The sequence below is a fragment of the Gymnodraco acuticeps genome, unplaced genomic scaffold (assembly GCF_902827175.1).
Source record: "Gymnodraco acuticeps unplaced genomic scaffold, fGymAcu1.1, whole genome shotgun sequence".
NCBI classification, from domain to species: domain Eukaryota; kingdom Metazoa; phylum Chordata; class Actinopteri; order Perciformes; family Bathydraconidae; genus Gymnodraco; species Gymnodraco acuticeps.
Genome location: NW_022992085.1, coordinates 919,495 through 941,365, shown reverse-complemented (window position 1 = coordinate 941,365; position 21,871 = coordinate 919,495). Strand labels below are relative to the sequence as shown.

At 39.5% G+C, this 21,871-nt stretch overlaps 2 protein-coding genes across 3 annotated transcripts; both read left to right on the top strand.

Annotated features, from left to right (window-relative positions):
* The first annotated feature begins 7,903 nt into the window (after nucleotides 1–7,903).
* Nucleotides 7,904–13,583, top strand: hnf4a (hepatocyte nuclear factor 4, alpha). 2 transcript variants are annotated; one of them, XM_034202563.1, is made up of 10 exons: nucleotides 7,904–8,104; nucleotides 8,915–9,089; nucleotides 9,637–9,731; nucleotides 10,164–10,270; nucleotides 10,361–10,516; nucleotides 11,187–11,274; nucleotides 11,383–11,535; nucleotides 11,650–11,886; nucleotides 12,009–12,131; nucleotides 12,587–13,583. In XM_034202563.1, exons 1-10 carry the CDS (start codon nucleotides 8,017–8,019, stop codon nucleotides 12,727–12,729), a joined length of 1,365 nt encoding a protein of 454 aa, XP_034058454.1. In that variant the 5' UTR covers nucleotides 7,904–8,016; the 3' UTR covers nucleotides 12,730–13,583. The 2 variants fall into 2 exon arrangements, with proteins under 2 accessions (XP_034058454.1, XP_034058453.1); XM_034202562.1 differs by having other exon boundaries at nucleotides 10,152–10,270.
* A 2,006-nt stretch (nucleotides 13,584–15,589) lies between these two features.
* ttpal (tocopherol (alpha) transfer protein-like) lies at nucleotides 15,590–21,846 on the top strand. The gene is given in 6 exon segments (XM_034202512.1): nucleotides 15,590–15,688; nucleotides 15,690–15,815; nucleotides 16,475–16,718; nucleotides 17,071–17,264; nucleotides 18,612–18,722; nucleotides 19,798–21,846. Coding segments are annotated over 6 exon segments (1,035 nt in total). The 5' UTR covers nucleotides 15,590–15,604; the 3' UTR covers nucleotides 20,074–21,846.
* Nucleotides 21,847–21,871: the final 25 nt, after the last annotated feature.

The following is a 21,871-nucleotide window of genomic DNA, read 5'->3' as shown; positions in this document are numbered from 1 at the left end:
GATTTAATTTGTACTGGCAGTGGTAAAAGGTTAGTGAGTCCACTCAAGACTCAAGGTTTAATTTGAGCTACTTAGTGAAAAATAACAATTACATTAACCGCACATAATTATAATTTCAACCAGTTTCCAGTAATCAGAGTATTTCCATTTCTTGCTACTTCATACTTTTACTGCTCCACTTAACATGTCAGCTGGAAATGTTGTACTTTTACTCCAGGACATATATCTTATAGCTGCAGTTTCATTTTTATTCACCTGCAAAACTTATAAATAATGTTGCAATGTCATGGATTCAAGTACCCAGCTGTTTATAATAGTTAAAAGTAGCTTCACCTTGACCTTTTATTGTTAATTTAACATTACATCGAAGATAACAATACAAATATATAATATTATAATCCTGCACAATGCTTAATATTTTTGGGGGGGATTTAGTGTTAATTCAAGATAAAATGCATCATGTTTTTTTCTTCTTTTTCCTACTTTTACTCAAGAAGGAGCACTACAGCCGAGGCCTGTGGCACGCTTTGAATGCTCATGCACATTTTGTGCTTTTATTTACCATTTTAACTTGTATGAAGTATTCAATTACGCTGTGGAGTTGCGTGTTTCTTCCATAAAATAGAGAAATATTTGATTGCCCGTTGACAGGCTTATGTTTAAACCGTCCAAACTAAAATCTGGATGACTGAAGCCAGACAAACAATGATTATGTGTCTGCCTTCTTGAATGGAGAATGAACGTATTTTGATAGGAAACAATGCAAGTTAGCATCGTTTGAAGCCAGAAAAGGAAACTGATAAGCTGCACAGAGTTTACAGCTATAGTGTTCACCTCTTGTCCTTATGTGTAATGTTGTCACAATTAATCAGATTTCAATTTAAGACGCAGCCCTCTTTGATTAAGGTCGTGCTCTGACTCCCCTAATATTTAGTGCCTTGTTATTGAAGCTGTGGAGGTTAGATGCGTATCGATCAAGCTTGAAGGGCCTCAGAGAGAACCAGAGAGATAAGAGCTGCTGACGGAGGGGATCGGGCCTGCAGTCAAAATGAATTCTCAGCAAAACACAGTTAATGATTACAGCGCCTTATCACCCGCTGTGATTGATTTACGTCTTGCATGAGTTTTTGTGTTTATTGATGCAATTGTTTACTTATTTGGTGGAACGGAGGCTACTTGAGTTTGTCAGTCTGACTGGATGTGAAACAACATCAAGCATGTTTTTGTAGATTATAGATTTGTATCTCTCTGCAAAATACTTGAGGATGTTTCCTCAGCTTAAAACATTACTGTGTGGAAATATGTAAACTGTGCATGAGGACTACAAAGCTGTGGTTGTCTTACAACGTTGTGTAAAGCCTTTCATTTAATTCCATGTTTTAGAATCAAAGTCACAATCTCAAAAATAGTTTGGAAAAAAACTCAAGATCATCTCATCGCAAAACCATACCTCCTTAATTCATCGACCTAATCTTATTGCATTACCCCGTAATATTATAAAATACGAAGAAAATATATATAGACACTAGCATTTTTCATTATCCTAATAGAACAAATAATCATAATTGATGAGAAAACATATGATAACTCTGCTTTATTTCCCCAAAGATATCATGATTTCAACGTCTTTCCATTTGAAATGTATTGAAATCAACTTCATACAACACAGTTAAACCCCCCCTTAAAGAGGTCAGGTTAAATGGCAGAAGATAGACAACATATTTTTACATTTTAAAGTAAAATTTGAGCTTTTAAATAACGCAGAAAGGCATCTGATTGGCAATCTGATTAAATCTGTGATATCATTTTTCATTTGAATCGAAAAAGAAAAAAAAACTACACCTATAACATTTCTACTGGGGGTGAACGTGCTTTAGTTTACAGGGTTTGTAGGCCTCTGAGAACAGATTAACTTCATTTAAGTTATACGATGCTATCATTTAACAGGAAAAATAGAAATAAGCTATTTAACTGACGTAAAGTGGTTTCTTCTATAAAAGCAGGAGAAAGCTATAACATAATGAACCCGCTATAAAGACATTCTTATTTTATTTGAAATGGTAAATTAATCCTCACAAATAACCAATGTTAATGAAAGCATTGACGATATTTCAGTGGCATAGAAGACATGATATCCCCGCGGTCAGCCACAGAAGCTTGCATAAGTCGTGTTATTTGCAGACAGTTATCTGTTGACAAGGTCTTTGCCATGACACTCTACTCACCTATCTGCTTCATCTCCTGCAGGAGAGCGAGCAGAGCCTCAAATCTGCTGCAGCCAGCACATTATCTCCTTCTGTTTCCCTCTTATCAACACTCCTGGATGCTGCTTCACAAACACTCACATTTCCCCCCATGTGGTGCAGCTCTCTTTTTGGAAAGAAACAAAATTAAAGTCCCCCGTCAGTATATATTCCACATGTTATAAACTCCTCCAGGCCACAGTGATCGTCTCTTTATCCCAGATGTTAGTTCCTGTATTTTCATTTACTTTACGGGGTCGCTTTCCAGACCGCCTGCCTTTCAGATCGGGCTTAGGGGAAATGAAATGTAGTCATTGAGGATAAGGTACAACTAGGCAGCTGTTGCAAATGGAGTTTGGTCAGTGGTCGGAGATTCCTATTCAAAAGATAGACAGGACTTTGTTCACAGTTTGAAGTTTCAAAGGGGAGAATCACACAAGTGTTACATCAGGTCTCAGCGATCCTTTGACTTTTAGCCCCGGGGCAGGAGTTTGGGTGACTGATTATAAGACAGCTCTCTCTGGTCCATCACATTTCAACATGGCAGCCGCCCACTGCGTTCAGCAGCTATTAGACAGCTAAATGTCAGCCAGTGGATGTCAGTGGCAGCATTATCAAAGTGCTGTGTTGGAATACAGTTTCAGCTTGGATATCTGCTTATCACATGTTTGTGTTGTGCTTCAAAACATCACAATTAGATGAAAAATGTGATTTTATTTTATTGGGCCATAAACAAAGTACACATAACACACTCATTTCAATATTCACCCGCATAAAAAACACACACAAAGAATAATAAAAAAAAGACACAGATTGAATCCAATAGGGAATTAAAATATATATATGAAATAAGGCACAGGATACTACTGACTAAAACTTAAATCAACTTATTTTCATCTATCCAACACACATCACAGAACTACAGACTACCACCTCTACTGCCTTGCATGACATTTTTAACATTCACATTTGTATATTGTCTGTATTAAATATTATACAAATAGTACATTTTTTATTAAAAGAATTGCTCAAATATTTTGGCCTCCATTGAGTTTCAGTATTTTAATCCAAAAAGAACTGTTGCTTATACACAAGCATAGCAATGTGTAACTTACATTAAGATTTGAATTGTCCTTAACTTGTATAAATTATTTAATGTGATATATAATGTATAATGTAAGAGAGCCTCATTACGCTCAGGCACAGCTAACATTAGCATTCCGTGCTAACGTTTACAATGTTCACCGTCTTAGTTGATCTTGTTTAGTTTAACAATTGCTAATTAGTATTGTGTGTGTGTGTGTGTGTGTGTGTGTGTGTGTGTGTGTGTGTGTGTGTGTGTGTGTGTGTGTGTGTGTGTGTGTGTGTGTGTGTGTGTGTGTGTGTGTGGTGTGTGTGTGTGTGTGTGTGTGTGTGTGTGTGTGTGTGTGTGTGTGTGTGTGTGTGTGTGTGTGTGTGTGTGTGTGGTGTGTGTGTGTGTGTGTGTGTGTGTGTGTGTGGTGTGTGTGTGTGTGTGTGTGTGTGTGTGTGTGTGTGTGTGTGTGTGTGTGGTGTGTGTGTGTGTGTGTGTGAAGTAAGAAATAGGCTGTTTTGACTACTGTGCCAGGTTTTGCCAGCATGTCAAAATGTCACAGTGGAGGCATGAAATACAAATATGACCATGATAGGGCCTCTTTAAATATCTAGACATGTATTAGACCTATGAACAATTGTTCCCATATGACAGCAGGACATGTTTGGTCTCTGCAGAGCTCTCCAGTCTGTGGCTCTGTGGTTTAAATATTGCGACAACATAAGAAAATGTCTCCAGAATATAATTGTATTGTATAGGTATTTGAGTTTTACAGCCACGTGCACGTGTCAATCCAGCCTGTGTGCTCTGACATTGTGCAGTAAGTCAGGACAAACCCCCCACCTCAAAACGCAGATAGGTTAAAGGAGATTTCTTGGCTAACCTGTCCTCTATCTAACACATCAGAACAGTTTGTCAGTTTGTGATTAAGAAAGTTGTAACCTGACAGATTATGCTTTATAGTCCTGTATATGACTGTTCCTTGAGGAGTTCACAGAATTTTAAGATGGGAGCAGCGATAAAAGCACTTTAATGACGGGGGAGATAAGATTTGCTCTGAGTGACTCATTCATAGCTCCACACTGATTCTCCCATGCTCACCCCCCCTCTGTGCTTTGAAATAATCAGCACACTTCTTGAGCAAATATGGGCATTGCAGAAGAGCAGCACGGATCGAACGCGAAGAAATGTTGTAATGGACGACCTCTGTACACACGTGCAACGACTCGCTGCCACTGACTCAATTTGATGCAAGATAATCATCGAGAAGACTCTAATCATCTCTGATCATGAGTCATTGAGCCTGGTTGAGTTAATCAGGTTGTTAAAGATCAATTAATGTTAATCTATGAGAAAAGAATAGTGGTTTAATCACGGGTTGATCGCTTCCATTTTCACTTCTGATTGGATTATTCTAAGAGGGGTTTTTCTGTCAATTTGTAATCATTGATCAGATGGTGTTTGTCTGCTGCAAGAAACATAATTTTATGAGCCCCCAGTATAATTTGAGTGTGTGGTTAACAAGTTCACGTACACAGGGCTTCTGATGTTCGGCCTGAACTCGGGATTGTTGACCTGCCACTATGTACTGGCACTTTCTCTTCAAATACACAACTACTGTTTGCTGTGTGACATGCGTGGGGGTGGACACTGTGTGCAAGCAGATCATCTATTCCTTAAAAACAACCAGGTTCAGTGAGGAGTCACAGAAAAGCACCCACAAAAACTGAAAGGATGGGTGCTTTTTTTAATCACATTCTCAATAAAAATGTGACATGATTTACTCACGATTAGTAATAACTAACAGTTAATGAACAATGAACACATAGCTTTAACTTCCCCTACTTAGCATAATAAGTGTTGTGTTAAATAAGGTCAATTACCATTGTAAACAGGTATAAGTAAGTGTTTATTTATTGATTTTGATATACTTTATTAATCCCGTGGGGAAATGGTTTCTCTGCATTTTACCCATTCTAGTGTTAGGAGCAGTGTGCTGCCATTTTGAACGGCGCCCGGGGAGCAGTGTAGGGAACGGTGCCTTGCTCAGGGACACCTCGGTAGCACTTGGTCTTGCCGGGACTTGAACTGGTGACCTTCCAGTTACCAAGCCAAGTCCCTATCGACTTCGCCACCACCGCCCCGACAAGCTTTAACTTCCCCTACTTAGCATAATAAGTGTTGTGTTAAATAAGGTTTAAGGTCAATTGCCATTGTAAACGGGTATAATTAAGTGTTTATTCATGTCTTTGTTCACAGATTAATCTACTCTTATGAAAAATCCACTACTGGTGTTTTACCAGTTAGTGAGTAAATCACAGTATAACATAGCTTTAATTACGTTTTATGATTTATCATTATACATGTAAATAAAAAATACCACATGCTCAGTTTCAGGAGTTTAAAAGGGACCTCTTAGATTTAGTCCGCAGACTTCATCCACATTTCAATGGATTAAACACTCCCCTAGGACATACTAATATTAAATACTAATACAATGAATTATTAGAAATTATTCGACCAATCATTCATTAGTTTACACATCAGTTATACTTCGTGAGTTATAATAGTTGACAAATACATAATGAAACAATATAATGGTGCGTAATTGTGTTTTAACAAATCATACATTTAGTGTTTATATTTTTATGTAAAAACACTAAGTGGGGCCGGTTTAATTTAAGTATTTCTGTTGACAATTGTTCTAATTTTGTTCGACGTTGCATAGTTAAACCGGATGATTTCACAAAATACATAATGATCCTGGAAATGTAAATGTTGAGGCACTTTGTGTTTTTAGGTTGATCAAATTTGCATTTATATTAAACCACTTAATTGTTGCATTTCACTTTTAACTCAACCTATAGTTTGCCTATCACATCTTGTAGTTTGTGAATGGCCCTTTTTTTGTCTTTATTCCTACCATTAACAAACACTGTGTTGTTCATTCTACCATTACATTCATTTTAAATTAGCTGAGCAATATTTCTAAATACTTAATGACCAAAAGAAGTTCCTCTTGTTGTACTGTAATACATCATTACGTGATGATTTCAAACCCAAGTGTCACTGTAGGTCTAAAGTGGAAAAGCTTATTCAAACCAGCTGCCTTTCCAAAAACAAGTGTTGAGCTACTCAGAATTGCATTTTCGCAAACAATAAAGTCTTTTACATAAAGGCATCACTTCGCTTAAGCAGGAGTTATTTCCTCTGCTAGTTATGCAGGAATTAACTCAGATTTGTAGGTCTGAATATGACTTTCGTAAAGTAGAAATACTACTGTGTAAGAAGACTTTGTAACAAGTAAAAGTCCTGCAATCAAACCCAAAAGTACAACATCATTTACAACATCACTTACTTTAAGTAAAAGTACTTATTTTACAGAAAGGACCCTTTTTAGATTACCATAGATTAGGGCTGCTCGATTATGGCAACAATCATAATCTCGATTATTTGGGTCAATAATTGATATCACGATTATTCAAAACGATTATCCATTGACTTTGGAAACATGCATTTATTGAGAAAAAAAGCATGTGAACAATATGTTTTTAACAGTTGATTACCCTGAACTTTAAGTATAACTCAACTGAGAAACCAAAAAATAAATAAATTAATAATAATAAAAAAATTATCGTTTTATTTCGATTACGTTGTTTTCGTAATCGTTGCAAGCCATAATCGTAATTGCGATTAAAATACGATTAATTGAGCAGCCCTACCATAGATTACACATCATCATTATTGATTCATTAACATATAAGAAGCATTTTAATCAAAAAGAAAGATCCTATATTGTGTGTCATAGGGTATTCATTGATCCAAGTGTATTTGTTTGTTAACTTTGTTTGTGGTGAAATGTAGTTCATAACATTTTGCTTAGTCTTGGAGTCTTGCTCCTATGTAAAAGGAACTGGGTCACAGTGTCTTATATCCGCCAATGGCCCCACATGAATGTAGGAGACTGTCTATCTGTGAAATATAGTGGAGTGGAAATAGAAAGTAGTATACGATAGAAATGCTCAAGTATAACTACCTTAAAAAATGGTCTTAACTACATAAAAAAACTGCTCAAAACTACCTTAAAAACTGCTCTAAACTAGAGTACTTCGGTATACTGTATGACTTTGGGTTTCCCTGCAGACACTTGAAGATAAGCTGCAGCTTCATTTGGTCTTATAGCTTTATAATGCAGCCGCTGTAAATCTGTGTGCATGTGATAACAGCATGCACCAGAAAGTGCTGGCTGTAACAAAAGAGCCGGTTTAAGGTGGTGAAGTAGTGATTTGGCAAAGGATTGAACTGACTTAACTCTCTTGGAGAAATTGTTTATCTATTACTGACAAGAGGACCCAGGAGATATGTCAGATATCAAACCACTATCTCTGGTAGAAAGAAAAAGAAACAACCCTGTGAATCACCATTGACGGCTTAGCTAGTTAACCATCAACCACAGAGACACTCCACCTCTCAGCACGAGGGAGAGGGCTGTCAGTCACTGGGCTCCTCTCTGACACCAGTGGGTCCCCATCAGCCTCCACTGGGACAGGTAACCTTGTTAGTGGGCGGAGCTAAAGGCCGAGGGGGGGTTAGTGGAGGTGTGAGAGGAGAAGAGGAGGGGGGGACGTTAGCTTCTTGGACAAGTCTTTCTGCCCCTCTGTCAGGTAGTTGAGAATTTGTTTGTCCAAAGCACTGGCAGACATGGACATGGCAGACTACAGCGAGGCTCTGGACCCAGCCTACACCACGCTGGAGTTCGAAAACATGCAAGTGCTCCCCTTGGGCGCAGGTGAGTCACATAAATGCAACCCTGGCGTTGAACTTTGAAACTTTTACTGATTTAAAACTTTGGTCAGGAGAGGACTGGCGTTAGGTGATAAAAAGGGGTCATCTGTCCATCCGGGGACGATCCCGAGCAGTGGTCTTCTTGTTATTTGTTTTATCACCGGGATAGTAAAACATTAAGGGACTTTGATTTACGAGAATCTGCTTTACACTCTGTCCATTTGGTCTGAAGCATGTTTGAGCTTGTGGAGATTTGAGACTGGATTTGATCTCTCATGATCTCCTGTTACAAACGGTCTGTTCCCACAGAGGTGAAAGGGAAGAACAAGGGGTTCACAGTGACACCAACATATTTTAATATGCAGTCTCCCATGAAGTCTGGCTGTGATCCTGACTTCAATTCCCACAAAAGGGAAGGACATTACTTACCACCCCTTTTTCTCCTCAGTTACATGTTTCTATATTTCGTGATTGATCCTGACATCTTTCATCTATACCATGACAGACTCTATGGTTGATTGATTGTCTGGTGAAAAAAACTGTCTCCGGTGATTGCCTTTTTTTTAAAGAGGCAATCAAGCCGACATCAATTACGCTCTGTTGACTCTGTGTGAGCCACTCACGTAGGTAACAGATCCTCGTGAAGGCTGGTTTTTAATCAGGCTGATCAATGTATTCACTATGAGTCATTCACACCTTCTCAAATCTGTCAATCAGAAACATGTGCCATCCAAATAAGCTTTTTGACACACACTTTCCCCCTGGTTTTGGTGTTAAAACTGACCTTTTGAGACACGTATTCTCCCTCTCTTAGACTCCTCTCCGACTGAAAGTGCCACCATGAACTCCAGCGGACACCTGGGGGTGGGCAGCCTGTGTGCCATCTGTGGAGACCGAGCCACGGGCAAACACTACGGGGCCTCCAGCTGCGACGGCTGCAAGGGCTTCTTCAGACGCAGCGTCCGCAAAAATCACATGTACTCCTGCAGGTGAGGACAGACCTGGGTTTATTTGACTGTGACTGAAGCAAAGCGTTGCACATGAAGCCCTGCCATACTGATGTGTTTGTGTGAGTGAAAGAGAAACCAAATAATTAACAAGTTGTGTCAGTAAATTGGCTTTAAATACTGCAAGAAAAAGAAGCCGATGTCTTCTTGGGCTGTAACTTATCTACAGATGATTATCTTGACTTTTCAATTAATCTTTTTTGCTTTAAAATGTCAGAAAAAAGTGCCAGTTAAAATCTTCAAAAATGCAAATTGATGTCCTCAAACGTTTGACCAATGGTCTTAAATCCAAAGATTGTCAGTTCACTTTGAAGAAAATAATGAGATCATCACATTTTAGAGTCTTAAACCTGCCATTTGTGAAGCATTTTTCGCTTAAAAGACAACTCTTTCATCATCAAAATTGTCCCCAATTAATTTCCGGTCCAGCTTTTATCGATTTATTTTTTTTGCAGCTGAAATTGCTTCACTCCATGTTCTTTTTTGATTCTTTGACAGCACAAACAAACCTATTCCACTTAATTTCCAGGTTCAACAGACAATGCATTGTGGACAAAGACAAGCGAAATCAATGCAGATACTGCAGACTGAAGAAATGCTTCAGAGCCGGCATGAAGAAAGAAGGTAGGAGCCTTTTTTCATGTTTTCAAAGCAGGCTGACTGAATCTATAAAACTCAATCCATGTGTTTTGGTGACAAACACAGAAGAAGAGAATTTCCCATTAAATCAGCAAATCAGTGCTGAGTGTGTGTGAGCTGTCCCCGCTGAATTGACGTGACTCGTCTGAGTGTGTTGCAATCGAGTAGTACTTTGTTAATGTTCACTCGATGGAGCGCCAGAGTCTCTAACCAGCTTATGCTGAGCAAACATTTCCGGGCAATAATAGCCATATACTGATAAACATGACAACCTTAGAAGACCTATTTTTCTTCTAAATGACTCTGCGTTCCTGCACAGATATGGAGATGTCATTGTTTGTTAAGGCTTAAACTGCATGAAAGTGGCATTATTTTTCGCAACATAGCAATGATACTATAAATCAGTGTGTGTTTCAGCTGTGCAGAATGAAAGAGACAGAATCAGCACCAGGAGATCCAGCTATGAAGACAGCAGTTTACCATCCATCAATGCACTCATCCAGGCAGACGTACTGTCAAGACAGGTAAGACTAAATCATGTGTGGGAATCACATCCAACATGTGATTTATCACCTGCAACAAGGCATCCAATGACTCCACATCTGTGTATCTAGATCACCTCCCCTGCTCCTATACTGAACGGCGACATAAGGACCAAAAAGATCGCCACCATCACAGACGTGTGTGAGTCCATGAAGCAGCAGCTGCTGGTGCTGGTGGAGTGGGCCAAATACATCCCAGCCTTCTGTGACCTGCCCCTGGATGACCAGGTAAGACACACACACACACACCAACCCACACACACACAGTGTACATAGTTGTTTAGACACTGGTCACTCATCAACCAGTCAAAAACCATAGTGTGGCTGCAGGGTGCAGACTCTGAGGATATGCACTTCCCAAATAAATAAAATGGAGTAGAAACAAAGCAAATGCATTAAAAAGCAAGTCTCTTAAAGTTTCAAATCTCAAACTCCAAAACCAGTAAATGTATTTAATCCTGATTTAGAATATGATGAGCTGGTTTTAAATATATTTCCCTCCTCGGAAAATGAAGTGCTGAATCATTAACAGTGAGATCACCAGGCCTTAGTAACTGATTTGCTGATGTTGTATCAGTGAAGGAGCCGGTGTCTTCTGCCACGGTTTAAAATGTCTTCTTTTGTCAGTCCAAAACTCAAAGACATTCACTTGAGTGTGATATAAGAGAAATCCCTCTACTTGAGAGGCTAAAAACAGCATTGTCTGCCATCACAGCATGAAGATTACATTTACGTTTGATCAATTACAAAATAGTTGGCGATTATATTCTGTCAATTGGCTAGTCAGCTATTTGTTGCAGCTTTAATACAATACATACAACACCAAACTATTGAAAACATGTAGAGAATTGCAGAGTTATTATCACTCTAATAAGTAAATGAATGAACTGTGTTTCAGGTGGCGTTGCTGCGAGCTCATGCTGGAGAACACCTCCTGCTCGGCGCTGCAAAGAGGTCCATGCTTTACAAAGACATCCTCCTATTAGGTAAGACTGACACTTTAAGGAGTACTTTACCACACTCATATTGCCCAATTCTGTTACAAAAAGCATTCTCTTTTGATGGACCAAACAAGAAATGTGATGCTCCTGCAGGAAATGACCACATCATTCCCAGAAACTGCCCGGAGCTGGAGGTGGGCCGGGTAGCTGTGAGGATCCTGGACGAGCTGGTGCTTCCCTTCCAGGAGCTTCAGATAGACGACAATGAATACGCCTGCCTTAAAGCCATAGTTTTCTTTGACCCAGGTACTGCTACTGACTTTTATTTGGATTCTCTTAGCCACTTTTCAATCTCCAACATGTTCCAACTCATTAACACACTTCTCTTTGTAAACCCCTCTGATGTTTATTCGCCCACAGACGCTAAAGGTCTGAGTGACCCTGGAAAGATCAAGCGGATGCGATACCAGGTGCAGGTCAGCCTGGAAGACTACATCAACGACCGGCAGTACGACTCGCGGGGACGCTTCGGGGAGCTGCTCCTGCTGCTGCCCACGCTACAGAGCATCACCTGGCAGATGATCGAACAGATCCAGTTCGTCAAACTCTTCGGGATGGCCAAGATCGACAACCTGCTGCAGGAAATGCTTCTTGGAGGTGAGCTCTTTTACATCATGTGTAACCAACCATGACTTGAGAGGACTGTGGCTTTCTTTGTGTGGTTATATATGCTGCAGTAAATTAAGACTGACAGTATGTTTGTGTGTTTTGTCGCCAAGGTTCTGCAAACGAAGCTCCACACGCACCTCACTCTCTGCACCCTCACCTGGTTCAGGAGCATCTCGGCAGCAATGTTATAGTGACCAGCAACATCCCATCAGTGATCCATAACGGTCAAATCTGTAAGCAGAAATATGAAGTAAACTGTTGTGGCCTTTAAGATTCATGCTTCAGCTGCTTCCACTGCCCTTTACTGTTCGAAAACAGTTTGATCAGTGAAATCAGGAAGATTAATCTAAGTGAACTCAAAATCAATCATGTCTGAATGAACACAGACGGTTGAATCTCTGAGCTACATGTGCAGCCTGGTCGGGTAGCTGGAAGGACAAACAGGCTTGGCAGAATAATCCTCTACATTCTTCATGGAAACTAATCTGGCTTATTTGGTCAAAGAGAACTTCTGTTATTCTTTCTAAACATGTTTAATGCTCTGAGAAATTTCACAAAAGTGCTTATTTCTTTATCTGTGTTGCACCCAAATCATGTTCTCCCACAGAATGGTAAATATACACCTGCTTATGCGGCAGTTTTCTCCCTCTAAGTCACTACTGTTTCTTTCTGTGTTCCACTTTTTCAGCCACTCCTGAAAGCCCAATCCCGTCTCCACCTACTGCCTCCAGCTCTGAACATTATAAACTGCCTCAGGGGGTCATAGCCACCGTGCCCAAGCAGCCAACCTCCATCCCTCAGCCTACTATTACAAAGCAGGAGGCCATCTAACAGTCCTCTGAACCCTTATTCCTTCAGTTTTTTTATTGTCTTAAACCAGGGTTTTTATATGTAACTTTATACATAATCAGCATCGAAGCTGTTAACCTGTCTGAAACAATAAAGTTGCTTTATATGTAGAATGTAATTGCAAATATGTCCCTTGCAGATTGCTGTTTGTCTTCAGGGATGTATTTGTTCTCACATGCAGCTGCAGTTAAGCTCAGTGAACGCCAAACAAAACTCAAGGCATCAAAAATATCCTGTTGTTCTGTAAGGTCGATACATAAAAAGACGTCCATTGTTGTAAATATTTAGTTTATTATTGGGTAACATCACTTCCTTCAGCATGGCCTCAGTGTGTGCAGTAAGGCTCATGTTAGACGTGATGTCAGTATTTTATGAATGTTACAACAGGCCTTACATTGTTGTGTATGTAGTGTTGCACAGTATTTTATTTTATGCTCATTAGTGCTAAAAGTGTGTCAACTCGTTGTCAGGAACTTAGGAATTCTTCATTTTATCAAAGCTAAATGAAATCACTTGAACGACCTCATCTTTTATGTAACAGGATTAAAATACATTTGGTTTGTTTTATTTACTGGAAAATATATTTAAACAGTAGAACATGTAAGGTAGAAATAGTGAACTCTATGGTGCCACTTTGTAAAAGTCACAGGCAGACACACTAAAGAAGTTTCCCAGTGATATGTTGTAATGGTTTTGGAAAATATATATTATATTTTTTGTTTAGTACCTTGTCATGGTATTAAACTGTGCCTCATAACCTGTACTGCCTTACACACATAGCATTGTTTCGCCTTACAATGTGAAGATGAATTAATAAATCTCAAGGTCTATTTTTACATTGCATTTTGTACATTTCTTTATATTATCAATGTTTTTAAATGGGATAAAACATATTCTGACAACTTAATAAAGATATATGACACGTTGGAAAAACAATAGTCCAACGTGGCAGTGGTAGATCAATGATAGCCTCAGGTTGCTTCAGACTGATAAAGTGCCATAAAGTCATTAAAGATACTGTAGCAGTGATTCAAACAGAGGGAGGGGGGTACTAAGATATATCTATATTCCAGTTGAATAAGTGTAATATATTATCAATTATTAATGATTATAGTTCGTAGTTAATATCAACGTGTTGCATTTAGCATAGCTTACATTGACACAACACAAAAAGTGTAAGACTTAAGAATCAAAGTCACCATTAAAAGATATCAAAGATAGTATTTTTCTTTGCAAAACACATTTGAATACAGTAGTTAGATGTAGTATTTTTAAGAATTAATTTTGTAATTTTAAGTAGAAAGCATACCTGGCAGATCTTGAGACGTGACAGTGATAAATGCTGTGCAATATGAAGGCAAACTCTGCCACCTAGCGTAATAAAGTGTAGCCTACTTGAGCCATGTGATCCACAGGGCATGTCATCATACAATTAATTTACTAGAAAGAAATGGTCAAAAACAGATATAACAATCTGCAGGAAGAACAACTCCACGTAGTATGCATGGATTAAACTCTACCCTGCCAAAAATGGTCTATTTTTCTTTAAATGCCATCTCGCAAAGTGGTTACTGTAGTCCTTAGATTTTAACCAGGTATCAGTACTTTAATGATGGTAATGAGCAACATGTGATGTCCAAAGGCACTGACGCCATATAACAGTTGCAGTGTTTGTTTTAGCAAGTGACATCTTCCCACGTCAGTTTCATTTGTTAAATTACCAAACCAAGAGGCTTATAACACCCACTATAAAGGAACAATAAAATGTGTACGACGAGGTACTTTTTCCCAAGTTTTTAGTGGCTAGTTTCCAATGGGCTCTTGAATGCGGCATTGTCATCAAAACAACAGACGTAAAACGATGCGTAAATCTGGAACGCCCTGCGTCATCAGCCAATCACATGGACCAATAAGAGAGCACCATCCCTCTACCCGGAAAAAGGATTTTCCTGACAGGTCGGTAGTGATTATTTTTTTTTCCTGGTCGCAGCGTCTCTGTGATGCATTTTTATCTCTTACCAATGGATGCTCATAAAAGCCACCTATGTGTGTCCTAGTCGGTTAATGTTTAACGCATCTCCGGGTTGGTATTCAGTCCTTATTCTGACTTTAGTTGTGTCGCATCGGTTCTGCTCAGGATGCGGTTGTTTTAGCTAGTCTGTGTCAATGCTATACACAAACATGTAGAGATGCATGCTTTCCTTACCTTTCTGAGGTATCAAGAGACGTATAATTTCTAATATATGTTCTCCAGTTAAGGCAAAGTGATATCAAATGATGTTAACTATGTATGCAGCAGTGGAGGATGTGTTCATATCCTTTACTGAAGTACTACTAACAACTCACTGTGTACTATACTCCATTACAATTCAAAGTCATGCATTAGAAACCATACCCATTACTGCCCAAATACTATGATGAATATGATATGGCAAAAATCCACAGCACTTGTTGTGATTGGTCTAAAGACAGATATGATTTGGGCAGGTAACAGGAATTTAAATATTTTAGTTACAGGCACAAACGTACTGGTTGCGCACTGAAATAGTCCCTGTCAGTGTTTACTAATATATACGTTTTTGGATTAATATTACTGCTTTATTAATATGTATTTTACTGCTGTAGCTGTTGAAGAGTGTATTTACTTTAACTTTTGTTAACATTGTTGGTAGTTTGATCTAAAACAATGCATCATATCCTCGTCCTATTTTTGTCGCTGTTCTGTGAGAACCATAATTTCCTTAATACTCAACTCTTCATCCTTCTAATGAGTCTTTCTTTAACTGTTTTCATAGCCTCTGTGATCCTCTCTCATATACAGTATGTCTCTGTCCAATTAGCTTCACCCAGTCAGCCCATGGCCGATCAGCATGAGTCCATCGATCTCACGTCTCCTCCCGTGGACTCATCAGCAGCTGCAGGATTCAGCTGGTTCCCTGCGCCCCCCCCCACCCATGTACTCCTGCACCCTGACCCCCGAGCTGGTGCACAAAGCACGGGAGGAGCTCCAGGAGAAGCCAGAGTGGCGTCTGCGGGACGTCCAAGCACTGAGAGACATGATTCTGAAGGTACTCATATAAACATAATGCAATATCATTCAGTAACTGTTGAAGCAGTAAACAAGTAGTTTAGTGGAACCTTACATTAAAATACTTTATTAAATAACTCCAAAAGCTGAATTAACGTCTCAAACTCCTATGCTTTTTTTATTGCATATTTCATTTAATAAATCATAATAAGGCACTATTCTTGTACAGCTGTTAGTTTAGGAAATATAATGAACGGAAGAGAAACAAACTCATTACCTCTATACGTAGCACTTCAAAAGGTCTGAATAACTTGATGCCAATACAGTTGCATTGAGGTCTTTTGAAGGTTTATCTACTTGCAGGATTCTTGCTAATTTGAGTTGATGTCCTTATGGTTGATTGTACTTACTGTAGGTGGTTTTGGATGAAAAAGGTCAGCTTGATGAAGTGAAATGTAATACAATGTCAATCTTGTTCAATACATTCTGGGAATCCTAAATGGTGAAAGGGATTCTTATTTAATAGTTAATTTCAGCCCTAGCAGCTAATTTGTTTTCCAATTGCAACATGATGTTTTCGAACACATCTGGAACCCAGGAGAAGCATGTGAGTTTAGCATTGGTATTGGCGATGGTCTGCACTCACGAGGTGTATAGTGTTTTATTTCTGAACACATATTTTTTTACCTCACTCTGCAGGAGCAGCCCAACCTCAGGACCCGGCTGGATGACGCCTTCCTGCTGCGCTTCCTGCGGGCCAGGAAGTTTGACTACGACCGTGCCATGCAGCTGCTGCTCAACTACCACGCGGGTCGGAAAGCCTGGCCTGAAGTGTTCCAGGACCTGAAGCCGTCCACAGTGAAGCACGTCCTGGACCTGGGCTTCCTCACAGTGCTGCCACAGCCCGACCCCAGCGGGAGATACATCCTCTGTCTACGCCCAGGTGCTCCATCTTTATGTCACATCTGTCAAACAACCTCTGGTCACATGGGTTACGTTTGTCTACATTTGGCACCTTTCTAAAACGTCCTTCTGTGTTATTTTTACCAAATATGTTTTCTTATGATCAATGAAAGTTATATGGGGCTATGTGCTGTCATGGATGGTTGATGATGTTGTTTTTTTATATACTTTATTGTTTTAAGTGCAAAGCAAACTCCCTTCTAGACAATAACGTTTTATTGTTGTTATTCTTTATTATCAAGTAGACCTCACATTTGTATAATCTTTAAGTACTTACCCTATTACTAATTATTTATGAATTTAATAAACTCAACTCACATCTTCTTTTACAGGGAAATGGAAACCAAATGATTATCCGTTTGTTGACAATGTGCGAGCCCTCTATCTGACTCTGGAGAAGCTGATCCAGCCGGAGGAGACGCAGGTCAACGGTATTGTCATTTTAGCCGACTACACCGGAGTGGGCATGTCACAAGCGTCCAATCCTGGCCCATTCCTTGCCAAAAAAGTCGTGAGCATCCTCCAGGTGAGACATCTGATAGAAATCTAACGTCTTATATCCGGTGACACTTTGAAGGTGTTAGTATTAGAGAGGCCCTGTTATGGTTTTTGAGTGTTCTCTTTACTGTAGTGTAGGGCTGAACGATATATCGTGTCATATTCACATCGCAGGGACGTGCGATTTTATTAATATTTTTTTATTAACGTTTTTTTTTTTTTTTTTTTTTTATATTTTAGGACAGGATATTAAGAAGGTAAATTAACTCAAACACGTCATGTTACAATTATTTTTCTGCTTGCTACAAAAGGAAAACTTACGCGGCTCTCATGTCAGGGGTACTTGAGTGAGGGACATGCAGGCTCTGCATGCACAGCAAACCACCAATCACAATCATTCTTGATCAGATCACAGCAGGCCCCGCCCCGCTAGTTTGCAGACCATTAAAACACCGGTAAAAAATGAGCGAGGCACAGGAGGACAATACCGGCGAGAATGAAGATTTACTTCCAAAAAGAAAAGCAACATCTGAAATCTGGAACTATTTTGGATACAAAAAGGTTCTTCTCGTCTTCATTCACAGATGAACCCCCTTATTTGAGGGTAAGCAACATGCATTATCATGACATGTTAGATCATGACTTAAGGTATGATGAGTCAACCAGTTAAGATCCAGACGTCCGTGACTAAAATCCTTCATCGGGTTAAATATAGTTTTTTTCAATATCGTGCAGCCCTACTGTAGTGTGCTATATAGGTTTTTGTGCATGTATATGGTCTGCCTGAAACGCCTCCATTGAACTCCTTTGTTTACATCAGTAACATAATGACATCACTATGTTAGGTAGTGCTCCAACACGATAGATTAAGGGGCAGGACATCTATAAGTGGGTGACCAATCACAACAGAGTCGGCCAGCTAACCAATCAGAGCAGACTGGGCTCTGGTTTCAGACAGAGGGTGAAAAGAGGTGCTGCAATATGAGAAAAATAAAGAGCTTTTTGAACATTAAAGCCATAAACATGTTCCAGTAGAGGTAAAAAAAATACAAATATGAACCTGAACATGTGTATTATATGTCCTTTTTAAATGTGTTTATAAAATGATTGTAATGAAATGCCAATTTTTTCTTTGGAATTGATGTATGAATGCTGCATTTGCTCAAAATGTCACTCTTTTGCAATGACACAGTAGTACATATCAGTGATTCTGTTGACACTCAAAACCCTCGTCATTTACAACAGTGGCTCTTAAGCTCTGGCTGTTGAGTTTTGTCGTGACTGCAGAGTGTGTAATATTTACACTCAAATCACATCTGAAATGACAAGCACCAGCTGTGACTGTTCTGAACTTGGTTTCTCTTTTCATTCCCAGGATGGGTTCCCAATCAGAATCAAGGCTGTTAACATAATCAACGAGCCCAGGATTTTCAAAGGCATCTTTGCTATAATTAAGCCTTTTCTGAAGGAGAAGATGGCAGAGAGGGTAACTATTGTCCTTACATTGTCTCTGTCTCTTTTGTTTTACACAAAGGACTATTTTGAATTGTGTGCCTCCCTTTTATCCGCAGCCAGTCTATTTTCATCTGTGAAAATGGATGGTCTAGCATTTTCTTTTGGGGGAATGAACTCAAAATACCAGTTACACAAGCCTGTATTTTATAAATCTTATGAAAACATTTATTCTGGGAATGTTATGTGAGTTCATTCAAACCTACAGTGATTGGTTATTATTCGTTTGGGGGCAGAGAAGCAATATGTTTGCACAACACTGACATGTTTTCCCCTTTTTTAAGGTTTTTTGGCAAACCTTTTAGCACACTGTTGGTTATTTACATAATCAGCAGATACACAGCAACATGGACAAGCTAGCTTCTCTAAGATGGACAACAAATAGAAAAAGAAAGCCCGACTAGAGTATGATTGTTGATAACCTCCATGAATATGGAAAGCACAAACATATAGTTTAAAAATAGACACTATGTGTGGATCATTGTGCATGAGGGGTTTACTCTGTCCCAATACAATTATCTTTGTATCTTCTCCTTTTCACCAATCACCACCAACTCAGTCGATTTCACTTGTAAGAGGTGTATGGGTTCCTTTGAATTCTCTGAGGAAAAAGGGTAACAAAGAACCTTTTAGCAATGCTTTAAGAATTAGCTAAGGGCACACACTTCAAGGTCAAAGAGTTTTTCTCTGAAAATTCTTACGGGCATTTTTAGCAACTCATTTATCTTTATCTAATGCATACTTAGATACAAATGATAAGGGTGCTGTTAAGCCTCTAAAGGCTCCACTACAGTATGTTCACCTGGTAGCTGCTAACTGTGTCTGGCTGTTGTTGCAGATCAGGTAGTGATTTCAAAGAGTTTCCTATTGGAGTAAATCAGAACAACGCTCTGAAAGAAGCTATACATCCCTTATAAGGTATTGGGGGAACTGCTAGGAGATACTGTAACTATTTGTCGGTTCATTTCTATAACAGAAATATTGATCATAGCCACTTGAAATGATGAAGCAGATGACATCTCTGACTTGTTCTCTGTGCTTCTCCTCAGTACGTCCTCCACGGCTCCGACCTGCGCTCTCTGCACAAAAACGTCCCCTGCTCGGTGCTGCCGGAAGAGTACGGCGGCTCGGCCGGACAGCTGGACCTGTGTTCGTGGTCCAGGGTGCTGCTGGGCTGTGAGGAGGAGTTCATCGTGGAGTTCTGTCAGCCCGACCCACTAGAGGGCGTGGTGCTGCCAGACTCCATGCTGTTTGAAGGGGAGGCCAGGGGGCAGGACGACGACTCCTTCAGGGGGCTGCGCTCTCAACTCTACTACTGTTACTGAAACACTCTCTGAGAGGACTCCTTCTGTCTCGTCTGAAACATGTGTGTAGACTTTTAAAGGGCAAGTTGCCAATATCATACATGATTTATTTTCCTTACTAACTAACTTAGCAGCACTATACTGTAGGTGGAAAGTCTATTGTAGATCACACGTAGCCCAGCAGGCTCAGGCAAAGAGGCTTTTGATACGATGCATGTCCTCTGTGGAGTTATATCTGGAAGTTAAAGGATAGGTTCATGGTTTGCCATTCAGTTCACATTGAATCGGGTTTTGCCTGATTTCTTTCTGGTTTCGAGAATTACAAGACGACACTAAATACCAGGCTTTAAGAAATGCGACTGTTTTTACAATGACGGACCCTTAAAGGTAGGGTAGGTAAGAATGGTGAAACCAGCTCGAGTGAGCTAGCATTTGAAAGTATGCAGCCGAAAATAATCTGCCCCTTCCTTCAGACTTCCTTACAGAGCCCCTCCTCCAACACACACGAACGCGCACATGACCAATGAGGGCACGAGATAAGTTTGTGCACAGATGGAAGGCTGACAGGCAGGTAGGCCATCCAGTTGTTTTAGCCGGGCCGGCTCAGATGATTGGTCGTGTTTTTTACAGCGCCACGGATTCCACAGATGAATTATTTTATGTATTTATTGTCAAAGCACTTCATGTATTCATTGCTATCGGGATGTTGAGAGCATTCTATGGAATATAACAGAAAGTGTTTCTGAAGTGAATTACCTACCCCACCTTTAAGAGGTTAGCGGAGATGCTGCAGTAGCATCAGTTATATCAGAATTGGAGAGTATTATTTAATTGAAGAAAAACAAAAAAGCCTTTTCTAAATGTCATGGATGTTTTCAGTTTTTTCTCCCAACAGATAGTTTATCAAATCATGAGCCTTCAGCAGTACCAGTTAAGCAAATCATGTTGGTACTAAAAACAATGTCCATGCTACCATCTTGATTTGGCTAACAGGCTGCTAAAGCCTCATTTTGGATCTGGCTGAACTTTGAAAATACAGGACTGTCGATCTGTTATCAGGAGACAGAAACGGAGTCAATGCACATATGGGCATGTCTGTATTGTTTAAAAGTAGGAATGGAAAAGTGTGAACCTCTCCTTTAATTGAATCAAAATTAAACAAGTCATTTACTGGCCATCAGTGCTCTGTCTTTATAGTAGGCATCACTCCACAACTCAACATGTTTTGTGTAAATAACTGTCTAATATGTTGCCTTAAACTGTTGATTTCCCATGTGGTATAAATCATGTTGGATTTGTTTGTACCAAAGCCATATTCATGTGTTTTCTCAACCGGGCCTTCCTTACATACTGTAAGGGTGGATTTACTACAAATTGATGGCTGCTGTAACTGAGAGAACAATACATTAGATTTAACAGTAATTCATGTCTAACTTTAACACAGTATTTAAAGGCCTTTGTTTTGGTGATGCTTTAGTTTTCTTTAGCTTTGCCTTGTGTTTTTTTTTACTTTTGTTTTTAACTGTTTGCTCTCATCACTCAGTCTTAACACGGGACCATCACTGATCAAAGGAGTCCCATGAGGTATACAACCGGTTTGCCAAATTTCCCACCAGGCCATGTACAGAAATGTGCAATAATGTTAGATCTGTTTCCTCGGGGTAGCCCGAAGCTAACTTGTATATTGATTGTCTTTTATATTTTTATTTTGAGCATGTCTGTGACTATAAGATATATTGTGTTTCAGGATATTGCTGGTAGTAAAGACCATAAACTGAAACAGAGAAAGTCTTATTTGTGTCCTTTGTGAAAGATAACC

Coding starts and splice junctions, on each gene's coding strand:
- hnf4a (XM_034202562.1), top strand. CDS start 8,017: ATGGACATGGCAGACTACAGCGAGGCTCTGGACCCAGCCTACACCACG. Junction 10,271..10,360: donor CAGACGTACTGTCAAGACAG/GTAAGACTAAAT, acceptor CTGTGTATCTAG/ATCACCTCCCCTGCTCCTAT. Junction 10,517..11,186: donor ACCTGCCCCTGGATGACCAG/GTAAGACACACA, acceptor ACTGTGTTTCAG/GTGGCGTTGCTGCGAGCTCA.